Source organism: Paramisgurnus dabryanus, chromosome 1 (genome assembly GCF_030506205.2).
Source record: "Paramisgurnus dabryanus chromosome 1, PD_genome_1.1, whole genome shotgun sequence".
NCBI lineage: Eukaryota > Metazoa > Chordata > Actinopteri > Cypriniformes > Cobitidae > Paramisgurnus > Paramisgurnus dabryanus.
The window spans coordinates 75,194,854-75,221,628 of NC_133337.1; the positions used below are offsets into that span (position 1 = coordinate 75,194,854).

Consider the following 26,775-nt stretch of genomic DNA (forward strand, 5'->3'; position numbering starts at 1 on the left):
TTTCACATTTTTTACAGTATTTATGTCTTTCAAAGTATAAAGCCATGAGTGTGTTTTTGCATAACAAAATTGTTAATGTTTTTATTTTGATCTTAAGGGAGAGGTGTGTTTGCACTTAAACACATTGGCCCTCATTTATCATTCTTGCGTAGAAACGGGCGTATATGTTGGCGTAAGATTATGCTTACACTCCTCTCACCGCCTGATTTATGAAACTGTGCGTACCGTTGATATTCAGGTGTACGCAATATCTGCCCTTCATAAATGCCGCGGCCGAAAACGAGCGTCATTAGAATAACAAGCCCATATAAATTCAAGTCTCCGCCTCCCCCACGCCCTCATTTTACGCCATTGACACACGAAAGACGGCAAAGAAGAGAATCCGGGGAAGTGAAAAGAAACAAAATTGTTTTATTTGGCAGTTTAAAGAGTGGGATTAAAGACACATTAATAATTGGATGACAATTTGTAATATTCTTATTATTATTTTTATTATTAATTGATATTTAGAAGAATAATTATTTATTATTATTATTATTTACTGTTGCCTACATCTAAATTCTATGTCTGCTTAATGGTTCAGTTAATTTTTTTTTAATAATATTTTAAAATGATGTAGTAACTTTTGTAGTGTGTTGTTCTGTATTTACAGAGTTGTTTGTTAGCTGTATCTTAGATCCAGTTTGATACGGAGCTCCGCATATAATTCAAATTAACAATTTGTTTCCACGACATCCACATGTTTTAGCTAAGCTAATTCATAATTTGAAGTAATAATAATTGTAATAGTAATTACGAAATATTCTAAATATTATAATAATTAATTCCAAGGAACAAACTGTTGAATATTGGGAACAAATTCTAAATTTATGGCCATACTTTAGACTAAATAAGAAAAAGAAGTGTCCATAGCATAAAAAATTATTCGTGGCCATAATTTTGTCCGCATGTCATCATGATCGGATATACGGCTCCATTCAACACAAGCATTTTACCTTACCTCATCTGTATTTATTTATCATCGAATGAAACCATGTTTTCGTAGCACATCCTTGTGCTTTCTTGCAATGTGCCGCTTCAGATTCCAGGAAGAATATTTGCTAACTCTTTACAGTCTCTCCGCAGTCCCTTTCAATTTTTTCTTCCTGCTCAATCTTAACTTTGATTTTTACTTTACATTATAAGGCTTGAATTCCATTACTTATTGCTAGACGTTTTTACAGATTCTCGAACTAGCAAATTATCAAAGGGCGTTCTGGGTTCAACGAGCGGTGCTGAGGGAGCGGAATTTTCGGAAAGGCGCTTTGATGGTAATATTACCGCACCGCTCAACGCTCCGCTCCCACTAAGCTCCGTTCACATGCTCGCTCTGAAACATCAGGTAAAGCGCACAGGCTCTCAACTGAAGGAATACATATGCATACAAATCAAATGCTTTGGTAAAGTCTCACAAATTAAACATTGAACATTGTTGCATAAAAATAAACACTGAAGTTTATAATTACTATGTTTTTTACAGTGGGTCATAATATATCATATATTTTAGTTTGTCAGTACGTTTTGTGGTGTTAGGAAGTTTTTGCGCATTTCTGCACTAACTCAAAATGTGCGTACACCACCTCCTGAGCTGGCGTAGGATTTGAGCGTGCCGTACGCCAACGTCCATATTGATAAATCTCAAAGTCACCGTGGTTTTGGGTGTACGCAAGGTGTACGCTGGAAATTTGGTGTACGCACTTTTGATAAATGAGGGCCATTGAATCATCCACATTTGTTGTAGAATATCGTGGAATACTGTGCCAAAGTAAATATGTTGATGACATTAAAGGCAACTACTTGTTCGATTTCACATGGAATGGAGCACATTATTGGTAAGTTAGCTTTTTTAATCAAATTCAAAGCAAAGAATCTACATGCCAGCAGCAGCAGTAACAACAGTAATAAAGTTTATTTTATTATTACAACGAAGTTCAGCTTTTCCTCCAAATACCAAGCTACCATGCCATTCTGAGGTCTAGAAGGACAGAAGCTTTGCCAGTGATTTTGATATTAGGAACATCGGTTCATGATGGTGATCACTAAGGGGCCGTTCACATTTCATGTATTTTGCGTGCACAAGTTACTTTACATGTAGACTCATGGCATTCCTGCTCAAATAGGAAGCGACCTGTGATGTTTTCTTTATTCTATATATGTTGGCCTTGCAGTATTATCAGCTTTTTGCAATATTTATATTTTTCAGAATGACGTGACAACAACTAACTAACCAATCAACTTAACCTTTTACTTGTAAACATTGTTTAATGTAAGTGTATTATTCCATGTATACTCAGCTGAGTATGTATATCAGCTGTACAGCGATACCCAGAGCTGTATGATCTGTCAAGCGGATATTATTGTGACAAAAATAGACACAATGCATGAAGTCACATCACTGAGGCTGTTTCTCAATATGCGTTCTTCAGCGATCTTGCGTCCTCGTGTTCTCGCTCTACGTCATCATTAGCCGTTGAAGTTCAATTGCAATTCTCAAGAACACAAGTACAGAGGATGCATGAAAATACCCAGATGTGTTCTTGATATCGAGGATGATATCAGACTTGTGCACTGAAATCGCTGTACGCCCCAGAAGTCAAAACAATGGCTGAGGAAGGAAGTGCTATGCACAGCGCACGAGAGTGAGATGCTGGTTAAAATAAACGTTTGTTTGTAAACATTTTAAGTATTAAAAACAAAGCGCAAATTTGGTATTTAAAAGTATGTTTCTAGCTTTACTTAGAAAGGTACTGTTATTCAACAAAGACAACTGTCACCGTGTCTATTTGACAATAGGTGTAATAGACTAGACTTAGCCTAATTTGTCAGTCAATATCTTTTGTTCTATTAAACTCATAGTAATAGTTTTTGCATTTTTTTTTATAGCATAGATGCTTCAAAAGAGGATGGATCGCTAGGACGACTGGTGAACGATGATCACAAAAATCCAAACTGCAAAGTCAAGACGGTTGTTGTTGAGGGAAAGCCGCACCTGTGTCTATTTAGTCTAAGAGACATTTGTCCAGATGAAGAAATTACTTACAATTATGGGGATTCCTCTTGGCCCTGGCGTTCAGTAGTAAGTTTCTTTCTCTTGAACTAAAATGGCAAACATGTTGTGCAGTGTGTCCAGATTTTGGATTATTAATTTGTTTTTTATTGAAGAAAATATTATAATGAATTAATAAATGTGTTTTTCCACATCTAGTGTGTACACAGCATGGTAGAAGTGAAAATGCTACAGATATTTAAACTGGTTGTTTGTGTATAGACCGTTTTATTGGACGCATATGCGTTGCGTTCCTGTCTGTGTTTGTTTATCGGTCTGGCAACAAATACCTTGTGGCTAGATACATTTGAGCTATGATTTAAACTAAGGCAATTTACTAATTTATTTTGCTTGTTATCAGAAATAATCTACTCTAGAGGTACTTTGTTGTAATTTAGTTATTGGAAGTTAAGATTGGGCTACAAAAGCCTTTATGTTGTTGCTGCAGAAATTGTCATATTTTTCACCATGAACATAGCCTTTTAGAATCTGGCATGGCATTTAAAAGAAAAAAAAAGAAAGAAATCGTGTTTAAGAGTTATTATGGTGATCACTTGGCAAATATTGTTACTGAATGTTGTTCTTGTCTTCCTCATATTTATAGGAATTGTGTGATGAGATATCGGTGGCCGTAGATGAATCCATTGAGGGTCCTTCCTCATCAAGAAAAGAGAAAGTAAGTGACCATATTTTCTTTCTCTATGATGTCAATAGATTTTCATATGTTGTGTGTGTTTGGGGGGGATGGGCACGACACCGACCTGAAATATAAGGACAGCGTTCCTCTATGAGGACGGTCACACACCCTATGATGTCCATTTGATTTTCATATGTTGTGTGTGTTTGGGGGGGGGGGGGCACAACACCGACCTGAAATATAAGGACAGCGTTCCTCTATGAGGACTGTCACACACCCTATGATGTCCATTTGATTTTCATATGTTGTGTGTGTTTGGGGGGGGGCACAACACCGACCTGAAATATAAGGACAGCGTTCCTCTATGAGGACTGTCACACACCCTATGATGTCCATTTGATTTTCATATGTTGTGTGTGTTTGGGGGGGGGCACAACACCGACCTGAAATATAAGGACAGCGTTCCTCTATGAGGACGGTCACACACCCTATGATGTCCATTTGATTTTCATATGTTGTGTGTGTTTGGGGGGGGGGGCACAACACCGACCTGAAATATAAGGACAGCGTTCCTCTATGAGGACTGTCACACACCCTATGATGTCCATTTGATTTTCATATGTTGTGTGTGTTTGGGGGGGGCACAACACCGACCTGAAATATAAGGACAGCGTTCCTCTATGAGGACTGTCACACACCCTATGATGTCCATTTGATTTTCATATGTTGTGTGTGTTTGGGGGGGGGCACAACACCGACCTGAAATATAAGGACAGCGTTCCTCTATGAGGACGGTCACACACCCTATGATGTCCATTTGATTTTCATATGTTGTGTGTGTTTGGGGGGGATGGGCACGACACCGACCTGAAATATAAGGACAGCGTTCCTCTATGAGGACGGTCACACACCCTATGATGTCCATTTGATTTTCATATGTTGTGTGTGTTTGGGGGGGATGGGCAAGACACTGACCTGAAATATAAGGACAGTTTTCCTCTATGAGGACCGTCAAGTTTTTACATATTTGATGAAATGTTGTTGGTTTGGTTATGTGTCAGGTTCATAGATAAGATGTAGAGTCATTATGCACATTTCTGCCCAATAATGTTTTAGATTTGACACTAGCTCTAGTAAATATCTGTCTGTTAGAGAGAAGTATACGGTTAGTTGTTCAAATTTGTCATGTCTTCAGCTTTTGATGAGGGGTTTGCACTGAGAAAGATTTTCTTCTGTAATATAGGAATTTTAAGTAATATTCATTGGGGGAAGCTTAAAGGATCAAACTAAAGAATTTTAATTAACTGTAATTTGATAAATGTGATGCTTTAAAAGTGTTTTATGACAACAGCATACAATTGCTTTGTCCATTTTCAGACTTTGGTTGTTCTTGTAGGGAATGTTTATGGTGATCACTTGGCAAACATTGTTACTGAATGTTGTTCTTGTCTTCCTCATATTTATAGGAATTGTGTGATGAGATATCGGTGGCCGTAGATGAATCCATTGAGGGTCCTTCCTCATCAAGAAAAGAGAATGTAAGTGAGCGTATTTTTCTTTCATGACACTGACTTTATATTAGTTGTTGGAGCTTGGGGAATCATGACAGGCTGTTTTACCAGGATCCCAAACTTTTGAGTAAATTTAGAAAATGGTGGCAAGGTGAAGAGCTATCTAGGCACACCATCTCTATGTTAAGATGAGGGGTACCTTGTCACACCTAGTCTAGACAATACCCTCTATGATGTCCATTTGATTTTCATATGTTGTGTGTGTTTGGGGGGGGATGGGCACGACACCGAACTGAAATATAAGGACAGCGTTCCTCTATGAGGACTGTCACACACCCTATGATGTCCATTTGATTTTCATATGTTGTGTGTGTTTGGGGGGGATGGGCACGACACCAACCTGAAATATAAGGACAGTTTTCCTCTATGAGGACCGTCAAGTTTTTACATATTTGATGAAATGTTGTTGGTTTGGTTATGTGTCAGGTTCATAGATAAGATGTAGAGTCATTATGCACATTTCTGCACAATAATGTTTTAGATTTGACACTAGCTCTAGTAAATATCTGTCTGTTAGAGAGAAGTATACGGTTAGTTGTTCAAATTTGTCGTGTCTTCAGCTTTTGATGAGGGGTTTGCACTGAGAAAGATTTTCTTCTGTAATATAGGAATTTTAAGTAATATACATTGGGGGAAGCTTAAAGGATCAAACTAAAATAACTTGAATTAACTGTAATTTAATAAATGTGATGCTTTAAAAGTGTTTTATGACAACAGCATACAATTGCTTTGTCCATTTTCAGACTTTGGTTGTTCTTGTAGGGAATTTTTATGGTGATCACTTGGCAAACATTGTTACTGAATGTTGTTCTTGTCTTCCTCATATTTATAGGAATTGTGTGATGAGACATCGGTGGCCGTAGATGAATCCATTGAGGGTCCTTCCTCATCAAGAAAAGAGAAAGTAAGTGACCATATTTTCTTTCTCTATGATGTCCATAGATTTTCATATGTTGTGTGTGTTTGGGGGGGATGGGCATGACACCGACCTGAAATATAAGGACAGCGTTCCTCTATGAGGACGGTCACACACCCTATGATGTCCATTTGATTTTCATATGTTGTGTGTGTTTGGGGGGGGGGCACGACACCGACCTGAAATATAAGGACAGCGTTCCTCTATGAGGACGGTCACACACCCTATGATGTCCATTTGATTTTCATATGTTGTGTGTGTTTGGGGGGGATGGGCACGACACCAACCTGAAATATAAGGACAGTTTTCCTCTATGAGGACTGTCAAGTTTTTACATATTTGATGAAATGTTGTTGGTTTGGTTATGTGTCAGGTTCATAGATAAGATGTAGAGTCATTATGCACATTTCTGCCCAATAATGTTTTAGATTTGACACTAGCTCTAGTAAATATCTGCCTGTTAGAGAGAAGGATACGGTTAGTTGTTCAAATTTGTCCTGTCTTCAGCTTTTGATGAGGGGTTTGCACTGAGAAAGATTTTCTTCTGTAAAATCAGAATTTTAAGTAATATACATTGGGGGAAGCTTAAAGGATCAAACTAAAATAACTTGAATTAACTGTAATTTAATAAATGTGATGCTTTAAAAGTGTTTTATGACAACAGCATACAATTGCTTTGTCCATTTTCAGACTTTGGTTGTTCTTGTAGGGAATTTTTATGGTGATCACTTGGCAAACATTGTTACTGAATGTTGTTCTTGTCTTCCTCATATTTATAGGAATTGTGTGATGAGATATCGGTGGCCGTAGATGAATCCATTGAGGGTCCTTCCTCATCAGGAAAAGAGAAAGTAAGTGACCATATTTTCTTTCTCTATGATGTCCATAGATTTTCATATGTTGTGTGTGTTTGGGGTGATGGGCACAACACCGACCTGAAATATAAGGACAGCGTTCCTCTATGAGGACTGTCACACACCCTATGATGTCCATTTGATTTTCATATGTTGTGTGTGTTTGGGGGGGATGGGCACGACACCGACCTGAAATATAAGGACAGTTTTCCTCTATGAGGACCGTCAAGTTTTTACATATTTGATGAAATGTTGTTGGTTTGGTTATGTGTCAGGTTCAAAGATAAGATGTAGAGTCATTATGCACATTTCTGCCCAATAATGTTTTAGATTTGACACTAGCTCTAGTAAATATCTGTCTGTTTGAGAGAAGTATACGGTTAGTTGTTCAAATTTGTCCTGTCTTCAGCTTTTGATGAGGGGTTTGCACTGAGAAAGATTTTCTTCTGTAATATCTGAATTTTAAGTAATATATATTGGGGGAAGCTTAAAGGATCAAACTAAAGAATTTTAATTAACTGTAATTTAAGAAATGTGATGCTTTGAAAGTATTTTAAGATAACACCTTTGTCCATTTTTTAGATGCCCTTGATGCCCAGACACATGCTTGTTACATTATAAAGTGCAAATTACAATATCATTTTCATTAAAAGCTTAAACTCCTTCCTTGGCCACTGACATTGGTTATTTACAGGGCATCTAAAAATGGACAAAGCAATTGTAAGCTGTTGTGACAAAAGTGACATTTAGGAATAGGAGTTGTGATTTGTCTATCAATGTAAAGTTGATTTTAATACATTACTTTTTTCTTCTTTATTTCTTTATAGTGCCATCATGAAGTTCATTGCGCAGTATCCAGTTTGGATTCTTGTGTAAATTGCAGTGGACCCGTTTCTAGTCGAAAATGGCTTGGCTTAACATGCAAATGTAAGTATTTGTATGTAAGTTTTAGAAATCTAAGATTTTTAGAAATCTGGGCCAACTGAAAAGTAAGAACATGAAAAGTATGAGCATGTACAGCACTCAATACTTTTTTGGGGCTCCTTTTGCCTGAATTACTGCAGCAATGCAGCGTGGCATGGGGTCAATCAGTCTGGCAGTGCTCGGGTGTTATAAGAGCCCAGGTTGCTCTGATAGTGACCTTCAGCTCTTTTACATTAATGGTTCTGGCATCTCACATCTTCCTCTTCACAAAAATCTATGGGGTTGAGGTCAGGTGAATTTGCTGGCCAATTAAGAACAGGGATACCATAGTCCTTAAACCAGGTACTGGTAGTTTTCGCACTGTGTGCAGGTGCCAAGTCCTGTTGGACAATGAAATCTGCATCTCCATAAAGTTGGTCAGCAGCAGAAAGCATGAAGGGCTCTAAAACTTTCTGACCCAGGACCTCAGAAAACGCAGTGGACCAACACCAGCAGATAACATGGCACCCCAAAGCATCACTGACTGTAGAAACTTTACACTGGACCTCAAGCAATGTGGATTATGTGCCTCTCCTATCTTCCTCCAGATTCTGGGACCCTGATTTTCAAATGAAATGCAAAATTTACTTTCATCTAAGAACATAACTTTGGACCACTCAGCAGCAGTCCAGTCCTTTTAGTCTTTAGCCCAGGCGAGACGGTTCTGACGCTGTCTGTTGTTCAAGAGTTGCTTGACACAAGGACCAATTTTATGGAGATGCAGATTTCATTGACCTGCCCACAGTGCCAAAGTTACCAGTACCTGGTTTAAGGACCATGGTATCCCTGTTCTTAATTGGCCAGCAAACTCGCCTTACCTTTACCCCATAGAAAATCTATGGGGTATCGTGAAAAAGAAGATGTGATATGCCACACCCAAAAATACAGAATAGCTGAATGCCACTATCAGAGCAACCTGGGCTTTTATAACACCTGAGCAGTGCCACAGTGTGTAATGAATGAATATAATATACGAGTTTCACTTTTTGAATGGAATTAGTGAAATATATCAACTTTTTGATGATATTCTAATTATATGACCAGCACCTGAATATTTCTACTTTCATTTTTTCAGTGTGTTCAAGATCATGGCACAAAACCTGCTTCATGAAGAATGAGAAATCGGTATATTCATTTCTTTAATCTCACATTGTAAACATTTTAAACTCCGTTATATAAAACCTGTGCTTGAGTAAAGTTTATCTTAAGCATTTTGAAATAATAATGAAAAACGTATTATTGGCTCTTTTTTTTAGATGGATGTTACATTTTCCAGTTCTGAAGAAAGCAGTTCTGATGAAGAGTATACTCCTCACGCTGAAAACAGCATTGATGAATCCTCTGATGAATTCATCCCAGATTCAAGACAAAACAGCGACAGTGGTGATAGTCTAACTATCAATACAAGGAATCCACCATATTGTAAGACCACTCAACTATTTTCAGAGTCTAAGAAGGCAGAGAGTGTGTCTCAACCCACTCACTGTTCATCCACTGAGCAAGATATGGTTAGTGACAAATCCAGCTCTGCTCAAGATCTCGTATGTAATGATCACGACACTACCACAAGGAATATGGAGATGCTTCAGAGTTTTAAGAAAACACCAAAAGAGTCTTGTGATAAACAGTCAAACCTCAAAGACACTTTTTCCACCCACAAAAATTACTGTTATGTGTGCAAGAAACCTCAGTCTAAAATTGCCCGTCACTTTAAAAAGCATGAAGACAGTGAAACGGAAATTGCGGCTGCATTTCTGCTTCCTAAACACTCCAAGGACAGAAAAAGGTTACTTGAGAAGCTTCGAAACAGAGGCAACTATGAACATAATCAAGAGGTTATGGCAAATAAGAGTGGACCACTGAAGGTTAGAAGACGACCAGTAAGATCCGAGATCGAATTGAGTACCAAAACATACGTGCACTGCATATACTGTAAAGGCCTGTTTGTTCGCAAGGAGTTGTGGCGCCATACACGGAGATGTTCTTCAAAGATTTGTTCCGAGTCTGAAGCAACTGGTAAGGCTAAAGTTCTAGTTTTGGCTGACATTGCAGAGTCAACATTCTCTCAAGCAATCTCTCCTGAAGTGTGGAAAATCTTGGGAAATATGAAGAATGATGACATTTCATCTGTTGTTCGAAATGATTTTCTCATACTGCAGTTGAGTCAGAGTCTTTACAACAAACACGGAAGTGATCCAACAAAATTTGAATACATCAGACAGAAGGTACGGGAAGTGGGCAGACTCTTGCTAAGCATGAAAAAAAAATTCTCCATACTTAGCTTTGAAGATGCTTTGAAGCCAAACAATTTTTACAAAGTCATTGAGGCCGTGAAAGATGTTGCTGGTTATGAAGAAAAGAGCCACTCGTATAAGACACCAAGTCTTGCGCTAAAGTTAGGACATTCACTTAACAAAATTGCTGACATCATTCTCTGCAGGGCCATCGCAGGAGAGGATGATGCTCTGACGAAAGCAGCAGAGCGATTCAAAAGACTTTGCTCAAGTGAATGGGCAGAACATGTCTCCCATGCTGCTCTTGCTACTTTAAGCAAATCAAAGTTCAACAAACCATCTACCATACCATTCACACATGATGTGCAGCTTCTCCACCAGTGCCTAGAGAAGAAATCAGCTGATGCTTTTGAAAACCTGAAAAACCAAGAGTCTTCACAGGCATACGCAGAACTCACCAAAGTGACACTGGCACAAGTAATCATCTTTAACCGGCGTCGTGCAGGAGAAGTTTCAAAAATGACACTTGAGTGTTTTATGAAAAGAGACCAAACTGAGCTCCACGAGGACATAGCTCTTGGTCTGTCTCCGTTTGAGCAAAAAATGTCCAAGCATTTTAGCAGAGTAGAAATAATGGGCAAAAAAGGGAGAAAAGTTGCTGTTCTGCTAAGCCCTGATCTTGTTGGAGCAATACAACTTCTTGTGGACAAGAGAGATTCATGTGAAGTAGATGTGGACAACCCCTTTCTATTTGCAAGACCAAAGTGTTCAGCCACCAGTTTCTTCAGGGGACAAGACTGCATCAGGGTTTTTGCAAATCAGTGTGGTGCCCAGAACCCTGAATATCTCAGATCTACACAACTCCGTAAGCAGGTTGCAACAATGTCCCAGATTCTTAATCTAAAGGATAATGAGCTGGATCAGCTTGCCAACTTTTTGGGCCATGACATTCGGGTCCATAGAGACTATTATCGGTTGCCAGATGCAACTATAGAAATTGCAAAAATCTCAAAGCTGCTTCTGGCAATGGAGAAAGGAACCCTTGCAAGTTTCCAAGGAAAGTCTCTTAGTGAAATTGAGATTGAAGGTATGTGCATAATTTTATATATATTTGAATAATCTTACAAAGTACCTTACAGGAATATCATTAATTTAGCAGTAGCATACATGCAGTCATTGATTAGGTTTACATGTACACTAATAATGCGATTATTTCCAATAATCAGAGTAAGCCTTGCGTTAAACGCCAACACATTAGATTGCATCTAATTTGTAAAATAAGTAAGCATCACAAAGTGGTTATGGGGAAAAGAGATTTAATGAAGGTTCTTATGTAGCATAGTTCTTCAGGAGTGATGTTGTCATGTCAACCTTCTACATTTTTTTTACCTAAAGTTTATACATGATAACAAAAGGCCTGTTAGGACCTCCTACAGGAGGTTGGACTTTCAAGCAGTCTACCCTGAGGAATGGTGTTTCTTAGTTATTCACACTGATCAGTTTCTATAGGCCATACAACTGCAGGCACATATGTTGATTACATCAGGGCAAAGCTGCAATGTAACACATTAGACATTGATTATGCATTTAAAGAAATATTCAAAAACCCACATGCATTTCAGTTAGTGAGGTATAGATGTCATTAAAGCGTTTGCATGGACAAATACTGCGATTAAAAACTACGTATGACACATGTTTTAATATGATTATACTTGAAACGATTATGAGCTTAATCAAATTATTTTTATGAAGTATTGTTTTTACATGAGGTCGAGTATACTTGCAATATTGCCGAAATCCCATTATAATCGCATAATGAGGGAGCATGTAAACGTGGTCATTGTAAAACAAGAGAAAACAAAAATTTTAAATTCCATTGTAAAACGTAAATTCCAAACATGTTTCAAAATAACTGTTGTAAAATTTTTATTGGTGCTTAAAAAGATTGCTTTTTAGACTGCTATTATTGGGTAATTTTAATTAGTTTCATTGCTGACTAAAATGCTAGGAAAGTAACTAATTGGAATCAGAACTTGTATGTAAAGCGTGTGTTTATCATGTGTGCTTTTTTTGTAGATGAAATTGATCCTGAATTAGACGACGAAGAAGAAAGTGATGAAGACGGCGAAGAATCGGATTCTCTCCATAGAGTAAATGGTATGTAATAAATTTTAATCATGTGTGCATCAGTAATGTAATGTATTCACTACATGTCTATCTTCAGTCTTCATGCAGACTTGCAAGTGTTATCTTTCTAGTCTACAACCCCAAAACAGAAAAAGTTGGGACACTGTAGAAATTGTGAGTAAAAAAGGAATGGAATAATTTACAAATCTCATAAACTTATATTTTATTCACAGTAGAATATAGATAACGTATCAAATGTTGAAAGTGAGATATTTTGAAATGTCATGCCAAATATTGGCTCATTTTGGATTTCATGAGAGCTACACATTCCAAAAAAGTTGGGACAGGTAGCAATAAGAGGCCAGAAAATTTAAATGTACAAATAAGGAACAGTTGAAAGACCAATTTGCAACTTATTAGGTCAATTGGCAACATGATTGGGTATAAAAAAGCCTCTCAGATTGGCAGTGTCTCTCAGAGGTCAAGATGGGCAGAGAATCACCAATTCTCCCAATGCTGCGGCGAAAAATAGTTTTCTGAGTTTCTCAGAGAAAAATTGCAATGAGATTGAAGTTATCTTCATCTACGGTGCAAAATATCATCCAAAGATTCAGAGAATCTGGAACAATCTCTGTGCGTAAGGGTCAAGACCGGAAAACCATACCGGATGCCTGTGATCTTCGGGCTCTTAGATGGCACTGCATCACATACAGGAATGCTACTGTAATGGAAATCACAACATGGGCTCTGGAATACTTCCAGAAAACATTGTCAGTGAACACAATCCACCGTGTCATTCGCCGTTGCCAGCTAAAACTCTGTAGGTCAAAAAAGAAGCCATATCTAAACATGATCCAGAAGCACAGGCGTTTTCCCTGGGCAAGGCTCATTTAAAATGGACTTTGGCAAAGTGGAAAACTGTTCTGTGGTCCAACGAATCAAAATTTGAAGTTCTTTTTGAAAAACTGGGATGCCATTTCATCCGGACTAAAGAGGACAATGACAACCCAAGTTGTTATTAGCGCTCTTTTCAGAAGCCTGCATCTCTGATGGTTTGGGGTTGCATGAGTGCGTGTGGCATGGTCAGCTTACACATCTGGAAAGGCACAATCAATGCTGAAAGGTTTATCCAAGTTCTAGATACATATGATCCCATTCAGACGTCGTCTCTTTCAGGGAAGACCTTGCATTTTCCAACATGACAATGCCAGACCACATAGTGCATCAATTACAACATCAAGACTGCATAGAAGAAGGATCTGAGTACTGAAATGGCCAGCCTGCAGTCCAGATCTTTCACCCAAAGAAAAGATTTGGTGCATCATAAAGCGAAAGATGCGACAAAGAAGACCTAAGACAGTTGAGCAACTAGAAGTCTGTATTAGACAAGAATAGGACAACATTCCCATTCCTAAACATTGGTCCTCCTCCAGCTGTTCCTTTTATATGCACATTTAACTTTTCTGGCCTCTTATTGCTACCTGTCCCAACTTTTTTTGGAATGTGTAGCTCTCATGAAATCCAAAATGAGCCAATATTTGGCATGACATTTCAAAATATCTTACTTTCAACATTTGATATGTTATCTATATTCTACTGTGAATAAAATATAAGTTTATGAGATTTGTAAATTATTCCATTCCTTTTTTTCTCACAATTTCTACAGTGTCCCAACTTTTTCTGTTTTGGGGTTGTATATGGTTTATAAAAAATAGCAAATTAGCCTAAATAGGAATGTGTCTGATTAACAATGTAAGGAGTTTTTAGGGGTCAAGCACCGAAGGTGCTGAGACACCTATTGTAATTGTTAGTATTATTATTATTATTATTATTATTTTTTTTTTTTTTCCCCAATGGGAGTCTATGGCAGCCCTATGAACCGTACATAGGAAAATGATGAAATTTGGCACAGATGTAGAGGTGGTCATAAATAGTCATGTGACCAAAAATGGGGTCTTTAGCAGTAACTCTATAGCGCCACCAGTAGTCCAAAAATTCAATGTTCAAACTGTTATAATTGGTGAACCATTTGATCTATGAAAATTCTGCTTAGTACACGTGATTGCTCTCATCCCGCTTATTGAATTTGATACTTTACAGTAAGACTCCACCCATTACAGTAGCGGCCATTTTGAAATGTACAGTATTTCGTTTTTTCGCTACTCCTCCTTCAAATGTGGTTCAATTCTTATGAAATTTGGCACAGATGATCTTTGGAGTGAGCCGCATAGAAATGACCGAACAGAATTTTGATATTTATCTTTGTTCAAAAGTAATAAATGCGCAAACTTAACGAGGTTGACGCAAAAATGGTTCTGAAGCTGTAGCTCAGTCATTCTTTGATCAATTGAAATGAAATTTGGTACACTTCATGTGGACCATGATCTTGGGGTCCATGCCAAATTTGGTGACAGCGCCACCTATGGGTCATGAGATAATAAAATAGGCTATTTTTGCCCATAACTTCTGAACTGCTTGTCAGAAAATTATGATCTTGATGTCTATGGATTGCTTACCTCATGCCGCATCTGTCAATGTGTATTATGCCGGGTTTGACCGAACCACCTGTCTGCCATTTTGAAATTTAACATAAATTGTTATATTTTTTGAACTATTTGACATATCCGCACAAAAATTGGTAAGGAGCTTTGACATGATGTCCTGAAGTTACCTGGGAAGTCAGAGTACAGCGCCACCTAGGGGTTATAAACTATTACAATTCTTATTGATATTATACTGTTATCTCTTTCTGCTGCCCAATGAACCGTGTCAACTGAGTGGCGCACCTAGTTAATCGTATGCATTGAGATTCTGAGATCCTGGGTTCGAATCCCACCTGAGTCAGGTATTTTGTTCTTCCTCATCAATTCTTCTAAACCTGTCTGTAGTTCACATGTGTTCTATTTTTCCATGTTTGCTGTTGTTGCTCTGCATTGTGGTGGTTCTGCTCTATGATTCCTGAGCCTTGCGTTTTTGATGAAATGTATGGTGCTTGCTGTGCTTTGTGTGCTTGCTGTGCTTTGTGTGCTTGCTGTGCTTTGTGAGCTTGCTGTGCTTTGTGAGCTTGCTGTGCTTTGTGTGCTTGCTGTGCTTTGTGAGCTTGCTGTGCTTTGTGTGCTTGCTGTGCTTTGTGAGCTTGCTGTGCTTTGTGAGCTTGCTGTGCTTTGTGTGCTTGCTGTGCTTTGTGAGCTTGCTGTGCTTTGTGTACTTGCTGTGCTTTGTGTGCTTGCTGTGCTTTGTGTGCTTGCTGTGCTTTGTGTGCTTGCTGTGCTTTGTGAGCTTGCTGTGCTTTGAGTGCCTGCTGTGATTTGTGTAATTAATGTGCTTTGTGTGCTTGCTGTGCTTTGTGAGCTTGCTATGCTTTGTGTGCTTGCTGTGCTTTGTGTGCTTGCTGTGCTTTGTGTGCTTGCTGTGCTTTGTGAGCTTGCTGTGCTTTGTGTGCTTGCTGTGCTTTGTGAGCTTACTGTGCTTTGTGTGCCTGCTGTGATTTGTGTAATTGCTGTGCTTTGTGTGCTTGGTGTGCATTGTGAGCTTGCTGTGCTTTGTGTGCTTGCTGTGCTTGCTGTGCTTTGTGTGCTTGCTGTGCTTTGTGAGCTTGCTGTGCCTGCTGTGATTTGTGTAATTGCTGTGCTTTGTGTGCTTGCTGTGCTTTGTGTGCCTGCTGTGCTTTGTGTGCTTGCTGTGCTTTGTGAGCTTGCTGTGCTTTGTATGCCTGTTGTGATTTGTGTAATTGATGTGCTTTGTGTGCTTGCTGTGCTTTGTGAGCTTGCTATGCTTTGTTTGCTTGCTGTGCTTTGTGTGCTTGCTGTGCTTTGTGTGCTTGATGTGCTTTGTGAGCTTGCTGTGCTTTGTGAGCTTGCTGTGCTTTGTGTGCTTGCTGTGCTTTGTGAGCTTGCTGTGCTTTGTGGGCTTGCTGTGCTTTGTGTGCTTGCTGTGGTTTGTGTGCTTGCTGTGCTTTGTGAGCTTGCTGTGCTTTGTGTGCCTGCTGTGATTTGTGTAATTGCTGTGCTTGTGTGCTTGCTGTGCATTGTGAGCTTGCTGTGCTTTGTGTGCTTGCTGTGCTTTGTGTGCTTGCTGTGCTTTGTGTGCTTGCTGTGCTTTGTGAGCTTGCTGTGCTTTGTGTGCCTGCTGTGATTTGTGTAATTGCTCTGCTTTGTGAGCTTGCCGTGCTTTGTGTGCTTGCTGTGCTGTGTGTGCATTGCGCCGAAGGTGCTTGACCCCGTGTTGCTGCTTGCAGCTATATTGGTACTTTCTTTTGTAGTTTTTAAACATGTAGAGGTACCTAATAATTATGAATAATTTTGTCTCATTTTTTACAAATAGAAGTTTCCCTATTTTCAAACACATTTATGCCTGTTAAAGTGTATTCTATAAGCATCTTTTATGTCACTGTTAATTTTATTGCTGCCATATTTGCATTCAGTAACAAAGCATAAATTTAAAGCTTCTGCAGTGCAGTGCAATGCAGAGTGAGATATGAAAGGGGTTATGGTCAGAGGGGATGACTTAAGTGATGCCAATAGTGGGGCAGTGGCAAAGTAATCCTGCTTGCATATACAGAAACAAAGTATTTGGGTTGTCTAGTTTAACTATGCATTTTGTGTTTTTAAATTTAGGAAACAAAAAGAGGGTGGACCATGTAAAGTCGACCCAGGATGAGGAGATTGAAAGTTCCAACGGTATTTTTTGGATTACATTTATATTCAGTTGAAGATGGTTTGCAACTGATTTTGTAGAATAAAAGATTAATAGAATTTTGCTTTTTGCCATAGAAAAACAAAAAATGTCCCCCAATGAACCAGTCAGCTCCACAGGTATGTGTATGTTTATTGTTGTTTTTTCACTTTACCTATTTTATGTAATGCGTGTTACAGTTTTTAACATGACACTTGTTTGTTTTCTATAGGAAAACGAAAAATGCCCCCAAATGAGCCTGTCAGCTCCACAGGTATGTGTGTGTTTATTGTTGTATTTCACTTTTCCAATGTTACGTAATGTGTGATACAGTTTTTAACATTAATTTTTTCTATAGGAAAACGAAAAATGCCCCCAAATGACCCTGTCAGCTCCACAGGTATGTGTATGTTTATTGTTTTTACTTTGTAACAACCCAATGTTAGGGTTGTTCTTGTGATCCTTGAAACATTTTTCAATTTTCAAAAGGCTGCATTTCTTTGTAAGAATGCTTGAGCCCTTTATAAACTTTCATTTTAAGGTTGTGATCATGTGGACTTAGCGGAGGTGTTTTTGTTTTTTGTTTTTTTTTGCACACTGCTGAGTCGTGCAGGTTATTTGCAAGTTAGAGTAATGTGAAAATAGTGGACGTGGATGTGCTCTGTGGATCTTCCCATGTTTCAGCTTGGTGGTAGGTGCAATGTGGTGAAGGTGTCAAACATCAGAGGTCTTGCTTATTCTCTGGAACACCTGCAATGACACACAAGAGAAAAGGGAAACGTATCTTGCCAAAGAAAGTAGATTATTCACAAACAACTTCTACCTGCAATTAAAACTGTCCCTATTTATTGTTGGCAGGACACAACAGTGTTTACCAGTGGTGGTATGTTTACCTCTTCATCCTCTGATGACATGCTAGAGCCTAAAAACTCTAGTCCCGCAATATATGGACTCTTATAAACACTACTCCCATCTATCCCTCAGTTCTAGGCAGACTAATTGACTCACAATGGCATACATTTAGAACTTGCTCTTCGGGGCCCTGTACTGCCAGGCTGAGTCGTTTGTGCATTGGCATGCCTATGACATTTTATAAATGGACGTCCCTCTGTTTTGCTGAATCTTTCATCAACCACATTTGTTCTCTGGAGGTTCCATTAGGAACTTGCTTAATGTCTTTAGTCAAGTGTCTTTCTTGTTTGGGATTCGTTAATGCCGCTTGTGCACCCCTCTCCTTCACAACTTCATTAACAGCATCATCTGCTAGGGCATCACCTTCTGCTTCTATTGTTGAGTTTTCTCTTGTCTGCTTCTGGTTCAAAAACTCCATCAGGTCTTGGATGAAATGCAACTAGCTGGTGCTGTAGAGAGGGGGTCTTTAGTTTCCCTGAAGCGCAACAGCTTTTAGTAGAGTTGGTTTTTGTTCCTGCTGAAACCTTCTATCCAGGTGGCCCTCACAACATTTTGGTTTTTTTGGTGATCTCAGGCTGCAATCTTAAAGGTGCAGTGTGTAATTTTAGAAGGATTTCTTGACAGAAATGACAAGATGGATATGTTATGTGGTTATTACCTTAGAATGAAAATTTTTTTAGAGATCTCTGGATCTTCAGGCATACCAGTGTCCTTGTTAAATTTTTTTATAATTAAAATAAGAATGTTTTTATAGCTTCCCATCCAGCTTCAATGTTTTCTTGAAACTCACCAACTCGCCTTGAAACTCACCAGCTTTGATGTTGATGCTTTCAGTTAGCTTGTTTTGGTCACTGGCCCTCAAATTGACATTGAGAATGAATGCTCCATCTAATGGGTGTAGTGTGTAGATTTTGTGCAGTCGCTGTAAAACTTGCTAAGTCTTTTGTGGATTCTTGTATACATCTGGTAGTTCCCTTGACCATTTGTCAATCTGCTCAGGTGTTGCTGGCTGGTATGTTCTATGTGGAACATATTTCTTCACCACTTTTGTCACAGTGTGAGTTCGTCTCTCTCCATTCTCCTCCTCGTTGTAAACTTCAGTCCTTCTGTTTTTGCCAATCACAGGAGCGAGCCTGACTGTAGATCTGATCTTTGGAACATAGGTGTGAATAGATGATTCAGCCTCTATATCTAAATCACCACTTTCACAGTGATGTGGTAGCTCTCTCAGCAGAGCCATTAGTTGTTGATTTTCAGTACCTTGTTGTTCAGTCACTTGCTTGTTGCAGCTGCTAGTTTCTTTAGTTAATGTCCTCGCTATGAAACCGTTTTTTGTTTCAATTTGTTTGGAAATCATTCTGGTTTAACAGTTTATCTCTCTTTTCATTTTGCAGTCGTATAACTAATGCTCGAACCTTAACCTTCTCAGCTTCAATCTGACATTGTAGTTTGTCCATCTCACACTTCTGCAGGTGCTGTCGATTTTGTTTGAGCAAAATCACAGACCATCCATCTTTCTTGGTGTTTGTCCTTAAAGCTATAATAGGCTAGCCTGGTTAGCCAGACCTACATCAAGATGTAAGGTCTGGCAACTCTTCACACAAACGGCTCAATGCAAGGGGCGGGATATAAGGTTGTCCCTCAAAATGCCTCTGCACGCAATAGGATAGCGCTATGACGGATCAGAGCAACGAAGAAGGTGACGTAGTTACCGTAACCAGTCGGCAAAACTCCAAACACATCTTTCTTGCTTAAAAAGGACTTCAGTAGGGATTATTTGCTCTTCTCTCAAAGAAAAACATAAGTCTAAGTCCTCCAGAGTCGCGGCCAAAGCCGCTTCAAAAGATAGCTGTTCGCCAACAGCAGCAGCCATTCTCTGTTTTCAAGTAGGAACCGTTGCAGCTCTGTCGTCATCATGTTAAGCCCGCCCCACAGACGCTACACACGATGTGATTGGCCTGACCAAATTTTGGTTTTTGGACCGGTTAAGTGTATTGTGAGTGCCTAGACTAAACCCTGGCAGCAAATATATTTTGCGGCCGCTAGGGTGCGTCTAGATTTCTAGGCTAATAATAGGCAGGACTTGTCTAAAAAACTTTTTTACAAATTTGTTTAAACTGTCTTTATATACCAATACATAAGTAAAATGTAAGTGCTCTGAAAAAGAGAGTATAAAAATCGAGTGTTTGTAGACCTCTCACGACTGTTTAAAACGCAGCAAATTTTTTCTATTCGGGACGAAACAAATTATTGGCTTGCACGACGATCACTCTCTCTCGTGCGACCATGGCTACCACCCCTGTTGCTACAGGATCTGCCCACACATGCGCGCTCGTTGGTGTTTTAAGTGCTCAACGAAGCCTTCAAGGCAGTGCTACCTGGAAGGCACTCCCTGTGCCCCGAGTGTTTCAGCCAATCAAAACACTGGCGAGCCTTCCGCCAGCTTCTGGCAGTTTGAGCTCACCGTTGGTCAGGTGGGTAGCGCAGATATGGTAAGATAGGAATGTGACTGTATTTAAATTCAGCTCGAAATGTTTCGAGGGTTTAAGTGACGTGTCCGTGGCACGACTTTTTTTCGTGCCAGTTTCACGTATTGGTTACTTAATTGTTTTTCCTATTTTCTTACCATTGTCGCTTGGGATTGGGGTTAGAACAACTTTGTTACATAAAATTACATCCTAACCCCAACTCCAAGTGAAAACATTTTAAAATTCTGACAAATAAACATATAAACCGATGCTTAAAATGACATCCGCATTTATGCCAAACCCCTTGCATGAAAACAGTTTAAAAATCAAACGAAAACCACAAATCTAACGGATAAAACGTGTATCAATGCAACCTGTTTTTAGCTTTGTCTTATAAATGTTATCAAATCAAACTAAATATATTTTAAACTTTACCAGTATCGATATGCTAGCTTGATAGTGAGTACTAAAACCACCCTATTTGTTTATATTCATAGTGATAAAGTTAGGTGTATTATTACATGTGATTCTGACATGATGTTACTAACGTGAGCGGAGAGGAAGGAGCGCGGTTCGTCTCAGGTAAATGCTTCTTCCAGCAGAGCGGTCGGTGCGTTCATGTGTTTTGGGGGGTGGCTTTGGAAGAAGCCCAGAAGGGAGGGGGTGAAGTGAATGTAAATAATAATTAGCTGCGTTTAAAACCGTCGTGAGAGGTATACAGACACTCGATTTTTATACTCTCTTTTTCAGAGTACTTACATTTTACTTATGTATTGGTATATAAAGACAGTTTAAACAAATTTGGAAAGTTTTTTTTTTTTAGACTTACCTGCCTACTCTGCCTTTAAGCACTGTGTCTTTCCATAAGCCCTTTTGATGTCCGGCCAAGCCCATTGTCAACTCTCTGAGTGCTTGATACTGTATTTCCTACAGATGTCATCATGGCATGTCCTTATCTCCAGTCTTTTGTTCAAATATGCATTCAGATTTTCCATCATCGGATCAATGGTTACATTTGGAGGTTCTGTTCCTTGCCGTTCTGTAGTGGGTCTCAGGTTAGATCCACAACCATTGTTTTTCATAGACTCAGCAATGACCAGTACAGGAGAAGTACCCTCAGAGATGTGAAAACAAAACTAAATGTGTTGGATCTTTTTAAGGTCCTTATTCAGACTAAACAATTGGTACATACAGACAAACCCACTCAAACATACAATTCTAAAATGTACTCATAATAACAAAAATTGGTTTGTGCTAACATATTGTTTAGTTCTTAATACTACAATTAAGAAAGCAATAGAACCATAATAAAGTGCATCTACTGTTTGCACACCAATAAACATTAGCCTTCACAGTTTAAACTGTTAAGATCTTTCTGAATCCTACTTCAGAATGCTCAGTTACAGTTTTCTATTTGTCAGTCAAAACTTTCTATATATCTTTCAATGGAAGGCAAATTGACTGGTTATAGATCATCTTTGGCACCCAGTCAAGTCTTAAAATCTTGCAGCAATATCAGTCCCAAGCTATTTCTTATTTTTAACCAAATAGCGGCTACTGATTAGCACCCAGTCAACAATCCTAAAATCTATAGCAGCAATATCAGTCAAAAACTATTTCTGTGACTTCTACAGTTTCTGGACGAATTGACCAAATTATTCTGCAACAATTTCTACAGACATTAAGAGAAAGGCCAAAGCTTCTACTTCTACAATCTCTAGAAGAACTGACTAAATTGTTTAACAATTTCTACAAACTCCAGAAAAAGGACCAAGCTTAAAATGATTAACAATGCTACACTATGAACATTGGTCTGCTTAAATTTTTAAGTAGTACTTTACGAGAGCTGATAAGTTTCACTCACCAAATAAAGATTTTAAGACAAAGTCGTCAAAGATGTTTTTCCACAAGCACAGTCCACAAACATAGTCGGTTTGTCTTCAGTAATCTTCAAAAACTATAATCTTGGAAATTCTTCTGCTCTCTTGTAAAATCAGGGCACAGTTGCAACATAACACATGAGACATTGATTGCACATGTAAGAAATATACACAAAATCCTTCACAAAGTAATCCATATATAGAAAGAAACCAAAACAAATAAGTTCAGAAATTAAGTTAATAATATGAAATGACACAGGGAAAAGTATTTAACACAAGAAAGGGCGGTGCAAAAAGACAAATGATTGTCTTTTCACTTCCTTATTATGGCCGATATGTTTGGTCAATTTTCTGTTTTTGCATAATATTTGCTAATGATGAGGACATTTTTGATTATTTTAAATGAAAATAATAAAATCCTCCTTTTCTAGACCTGATAAATTATTTAATCACACAGGCACTGCTTTCTGCTCATTCTGTGTCTCGCAAACATCATGATCATCATTCATTAATCACATTAAATGAGCCCAACTTTTGTGACCTCCCACTGAATGAGATTTGGACCTACTACATCTGCGTTGTTGATACATCTTGTCATACCAGCGCGAATACAGCCACATTGCCGCGTTCCCCCATTTCCGAACATGACGAGGCCTCTTCTTCGTTGGATAACTTTTCTCCCGGGGCATCATGGGATAGTGAAGTGTCTGTTGTATGCACACTTCAAAATCTAACCGGAAGTAGTAGGTCATCCGGGTGTTTTTGGCTTTTCGCCTACTATATAGTATTGAAGTAGGCGGTTTTGGATGCAACAATAGTCGCGAATTCTACAACAACGAAAGAGTATATTGATACACCTTAATTCTACATGGTATTTGGTTTATTTTAAAAGGTGACCTGTCTTCGTAGTGTTAAGAGTGGAAGCTTTTCAGTCTTTTCAGCTTGTCACTATAAATAACTATTTTTCTGCACACAATTGATTTTGCAAAGATATGTTTAAAGATGATACCCTAGATGTTATTGAATAATAATTTAAAGAAAACACAATTTTGACACAAATTCTATTTCTACTTGTTTGTTTGCTTTTTGCAGATGCCAAATCAAGGAGAATTGTGAAAAGGCCATGGACTGCTAATGAAGTGAATGCCGTTATGAAACATTTTAAAGTCCATATTTCAAAGGGACATCTCGCAACAAAGGCAGAGTGTGAGCAGTGCAAGGCTGCAGAGGACCCTGTGCTAGCAGAAAGAACTGTACAAAACATAAGGGATTTCGTGAGGAACCGAGGTTTGATGTTGAAAAAAAATAGTTCTTAGACAGATCATGGTCACCTTCTTTTAAGGTTTGTGGCTTTTGTTACTGTTAAGTTTACAAGTTAAATGACTGGCTGACTATTGTTCTCTTGTTAAAACTTTAGAATCTCTCATTTCCATAGTTAAACCCAGATCGTCCTTACAATACTATTTACATATTTACATACACACACCTAACTAACACCCGATTGAGAAGAAGATTTGGGTTAGCTAGATATCATTCACATACACGTAGCTCGGAAACACTTAATTCCTGTCCATGTTAAACCAAAATTGTCCTCATAATCAGGTATTACTTAGGTGTGTGTGTGTGTGTGAATGTACGTGATTGATGTCCAGTTAAACCCAAATTGTTCTCACAATTAGGTGTTACTAAGGTGTGTATGTGATTGTCCATGTAAACCCGAATTGTCCTCACAATTAAGTGTTACGGAGTTGTGTGTGTGTGTGTGTGTGTGTGTGTGTATGTGAATGATGTCCAGGTAAACCCAAATTGTCCTCACAATTCAGTGTTACTAAGGTGTGTGTGTATATGTGATTGTCCATGTAAACCCGAATTGTCCTCACAATTAAGTGTTACTGAGTTGTGTGTGTGTGTATGTGAATGATGTCCAGGTAAACCCAAATTGTCCTCACAATTCAGTGTTACTAAGGTGTGTGTGTATATGTGATTGTCCATGTAAACCCGAATTGTCCTCACAATTAAGTGTTACTGAGTTGTGTGTGTGTATGTGAATGATGTCCAGGTAAACCCAAATTGTCCTCACAATTAAGTGTTACTAAGGTGTGTGTGTATATGTGATTGTCCATGTAAACCCGAATTGTCCTCACAATTAAGTGTTACTGAGTTGTGTGTGTTTGTGTATGTGAATGAGGTCCAGTTAAACCCAAATTGTCCTCAAAATTAAGCGTTACTGAGGTGTGTGTTTGTGTATGTGAATGATGTCCAGGTAAATCCAAATTGTCCTCACAATTAAGCGTTACTGAGGTGTGTGTTTGTGTATGTGATTCATGTCCAGGTAACTCCAAATTGTCCTCACAATTAAGCGTTACTGAGGTGTGTGTTTGTGTATGTGAATGATGTCCAGGTAAATCCAAATTGTCCTCACAATTAAGCGTTACTGAGGTGTGTGTTTGTGTATGTGAATGATGTCCAGGTAAATCCAAATTGTCCTCACAATTAAGCGTTACTGAGGTGTGTGTTTGTGTATGTGATTCATGTCCAGGTAAATCCAAATTGTCCTCACAATTAAGCGTTACTGAGGTGTGTGTTTGTGTATGTGAATGATGTCCAGGTAAACCCAAATTGTCCTCACAATTCAGTGTTACTAAGGTGTGTGTGTATATGTGATTGTCCATGTAAACCCGAATTGTCCTCACAATTAAGTGTTACTGAGTTGTGTGTGTGTGTATGTGAATGATGTCCAGGTAAACCCAAATTGTCCTCACAATTAAGTGTTACTAAGGTGTGTGTGTATATGTGATTGTCCATGTAAACCCGAATTGTCCTCACAATTAAGTGTTACTGAGTTGTGTGTGTTTGTGTATGTGAATGAGGTCCAGTTAAACCCAAATTGTCTTCAAAATTAAGCGTTACTGAGGTGTGTGTTTGTGTATGTGAATGATGTCCAGGTAAACCCAAATTGTCCTCACAATTCAGTGTTACTAAGGTGTGTGTGTATATGTGATTGTCCATGTAAACCCGAATTGTCCTCACAATTAAGTGTTACTGAGTTGTGTGTGTGTGTGTATGTGAATGATGTCCAGGTAAACCCAAATTGTCCTCACAATTAAGTGTTACTAAGGTGTGTGTGTATATGTGATTGTCCATGTAAACCCGAATTGTCCTCACAATTAAGTGTTACTGAGTTGTGTGTGTTTGTGTATGTGAATGAGGTCCAGTTAAACCCAAATTGTCCTCAAAATTAAGCGTTACTGAGGTGTGTGTTTGTGTATGTGAATGATGTCCAGGTAAATCCAAATTGTCCTCACAATTAAGCGTTACTGAGGTGTGTGTTTGTGTATGTGAATGATGTCCAGGTAAATCCAAATTGTCCTCACAATTAAGCGTTACTGAGGTGTGTGTTTGTGTATGTGAATGATGTCCAGGTAAATCCAAATTGTCCTCACAATTAAGCGTTACTGAGGTGTGTGTTTGTGTATGTGATTCATGTCCAGGTAACTCCAAATTGTCCTCACAATTAAGCGTTACTGAGGTGTGTGTTTGTGTATGTGATTCATGTCCAGGTAAATCCAAATTGTCCTCACAATTAAGCGTTACTGAGGTGTGTGTTTGTGTATGTGATTCATGTCCAGGTAAATCCAAATTGTCCTCACAATTAAGCGTTACTGAGGTGTGTGTTTGTGTATGTGATTCATGTCCAGGTAACTCCAAATTGTCCTCACAATTAAGCGTTACTGAGGTGTGTGTTTGTGTATGTGATTCATGTCCAGGTAAATCCAAATTGTCCTCACAACTCGGTAACACTTAATTGTGTGTTTGTGTATGTGAATGATGTCCCATTGACCCCAGATTTATTCCCATGAAGGGTTAGTTAGGTGTGAGAGTAAAACACTACAACCCTTATTTTTCTGTTGAAATACCACATACTTTTATAAAATAAATTTTGTTAACCCAAATGTTAATAAAAGGAATTCAAAAGTTTGAGTGTCTGACTCGGGAATGTATGTTATGTTCTTCATTTTATTTTATTTACTTATGTAAAAACGATTTTTATTTATTTACTTAGGACTAAACAATATACATTTACATTTATTAATTTAGCAGAAGTAACTTGCACATGTTTTATGAGCAATGTCCAGTTAAAACCAAAAGTTCAACAGTACTCTTTAAGATACCTAGTCTTGAACAATAATACTCTGTTTTGATATTTTTTACAGGGAAACCATTAAATGTCAAATTTTTGCTTTTAAATTTAACTACATTTAAAAAATCCCTCCTCATCTCTCTTAAAAAAATTCTCAACTCACTTTACACTTCACATGTATCTTTTGTAATGTCTTGCATGATAAAGCCAGGTCTATATGTTGATATTGAAACAATATTAAGTAATCTTGTACTCTCTTGGTTAAAGTTAATGGATAATGATTTGTGTGTTAGTAGGTGATATCCATTATTAT

General features: G+C 38.4%; 1 protein-coding gene across 1 annotated transcript; it reads left to right on the top strand.

Annotated features, from left to right (window-relative positions):
• The first annotated feature begins 1,746 nt into the window (after window positions 1–1,746).
• Window positions 1,747–26,285, top strand: LOC135734438 (uncharacterized). Its single transcript, XM_065253307.2, has 15 exons — window positions 1,747–1,871; window positions 2,923–3,115; window positions 3,690–3,761; window positions 5,189–5,260; window positions 6,126–6,197; window positions 6,989–7,060; window positions 7,891–7,990; window positions 9,102–9,151; window positions 9,283–11,347; window positions 12,337–12,417; window positions 17,004–17,066; window positions 17,160–17,201; window positions 17,294–17,335; window positions 17,420–17,461; window positions 23,414–26,285. The coding sequence occupies exons 1-15, from the start codon at window positions 1,747–1,749 to the stop codon at window positions 23,635–23,637; spliced, it is 3,315 nt and encodes a 1,104-aa protein (XP_065109379.1). The 3' UTR covers window positions 23,638–26,285.
• The last annotated feature ends 490 nt before the right edge of the window (window positions 26,286–26,775 follow it).

Coding starts and splice junctions, on each gene's coding strand:
- LOC135734438 (XM_065253307.2), top strand. CDS start 1,747: ATGAGGGCCATTGAATCATCCACATTTGTTGTAGAATATCGTGGAATA. Junction 7,991..9,101: donor GCTTGGCTTAACATGCAAAT/GTAAGTATTTGT, acceptor TCATTTTTTCAG/TGTGTTCAAGATCATGGCAC. Junction 17,336..17,419: donor TGAGCCTGTCAGCTCCACAG/GTATGTGTGTGT, acceptor TTTTTTCTATAG/GAAAACGAAAAATGCCCCCA.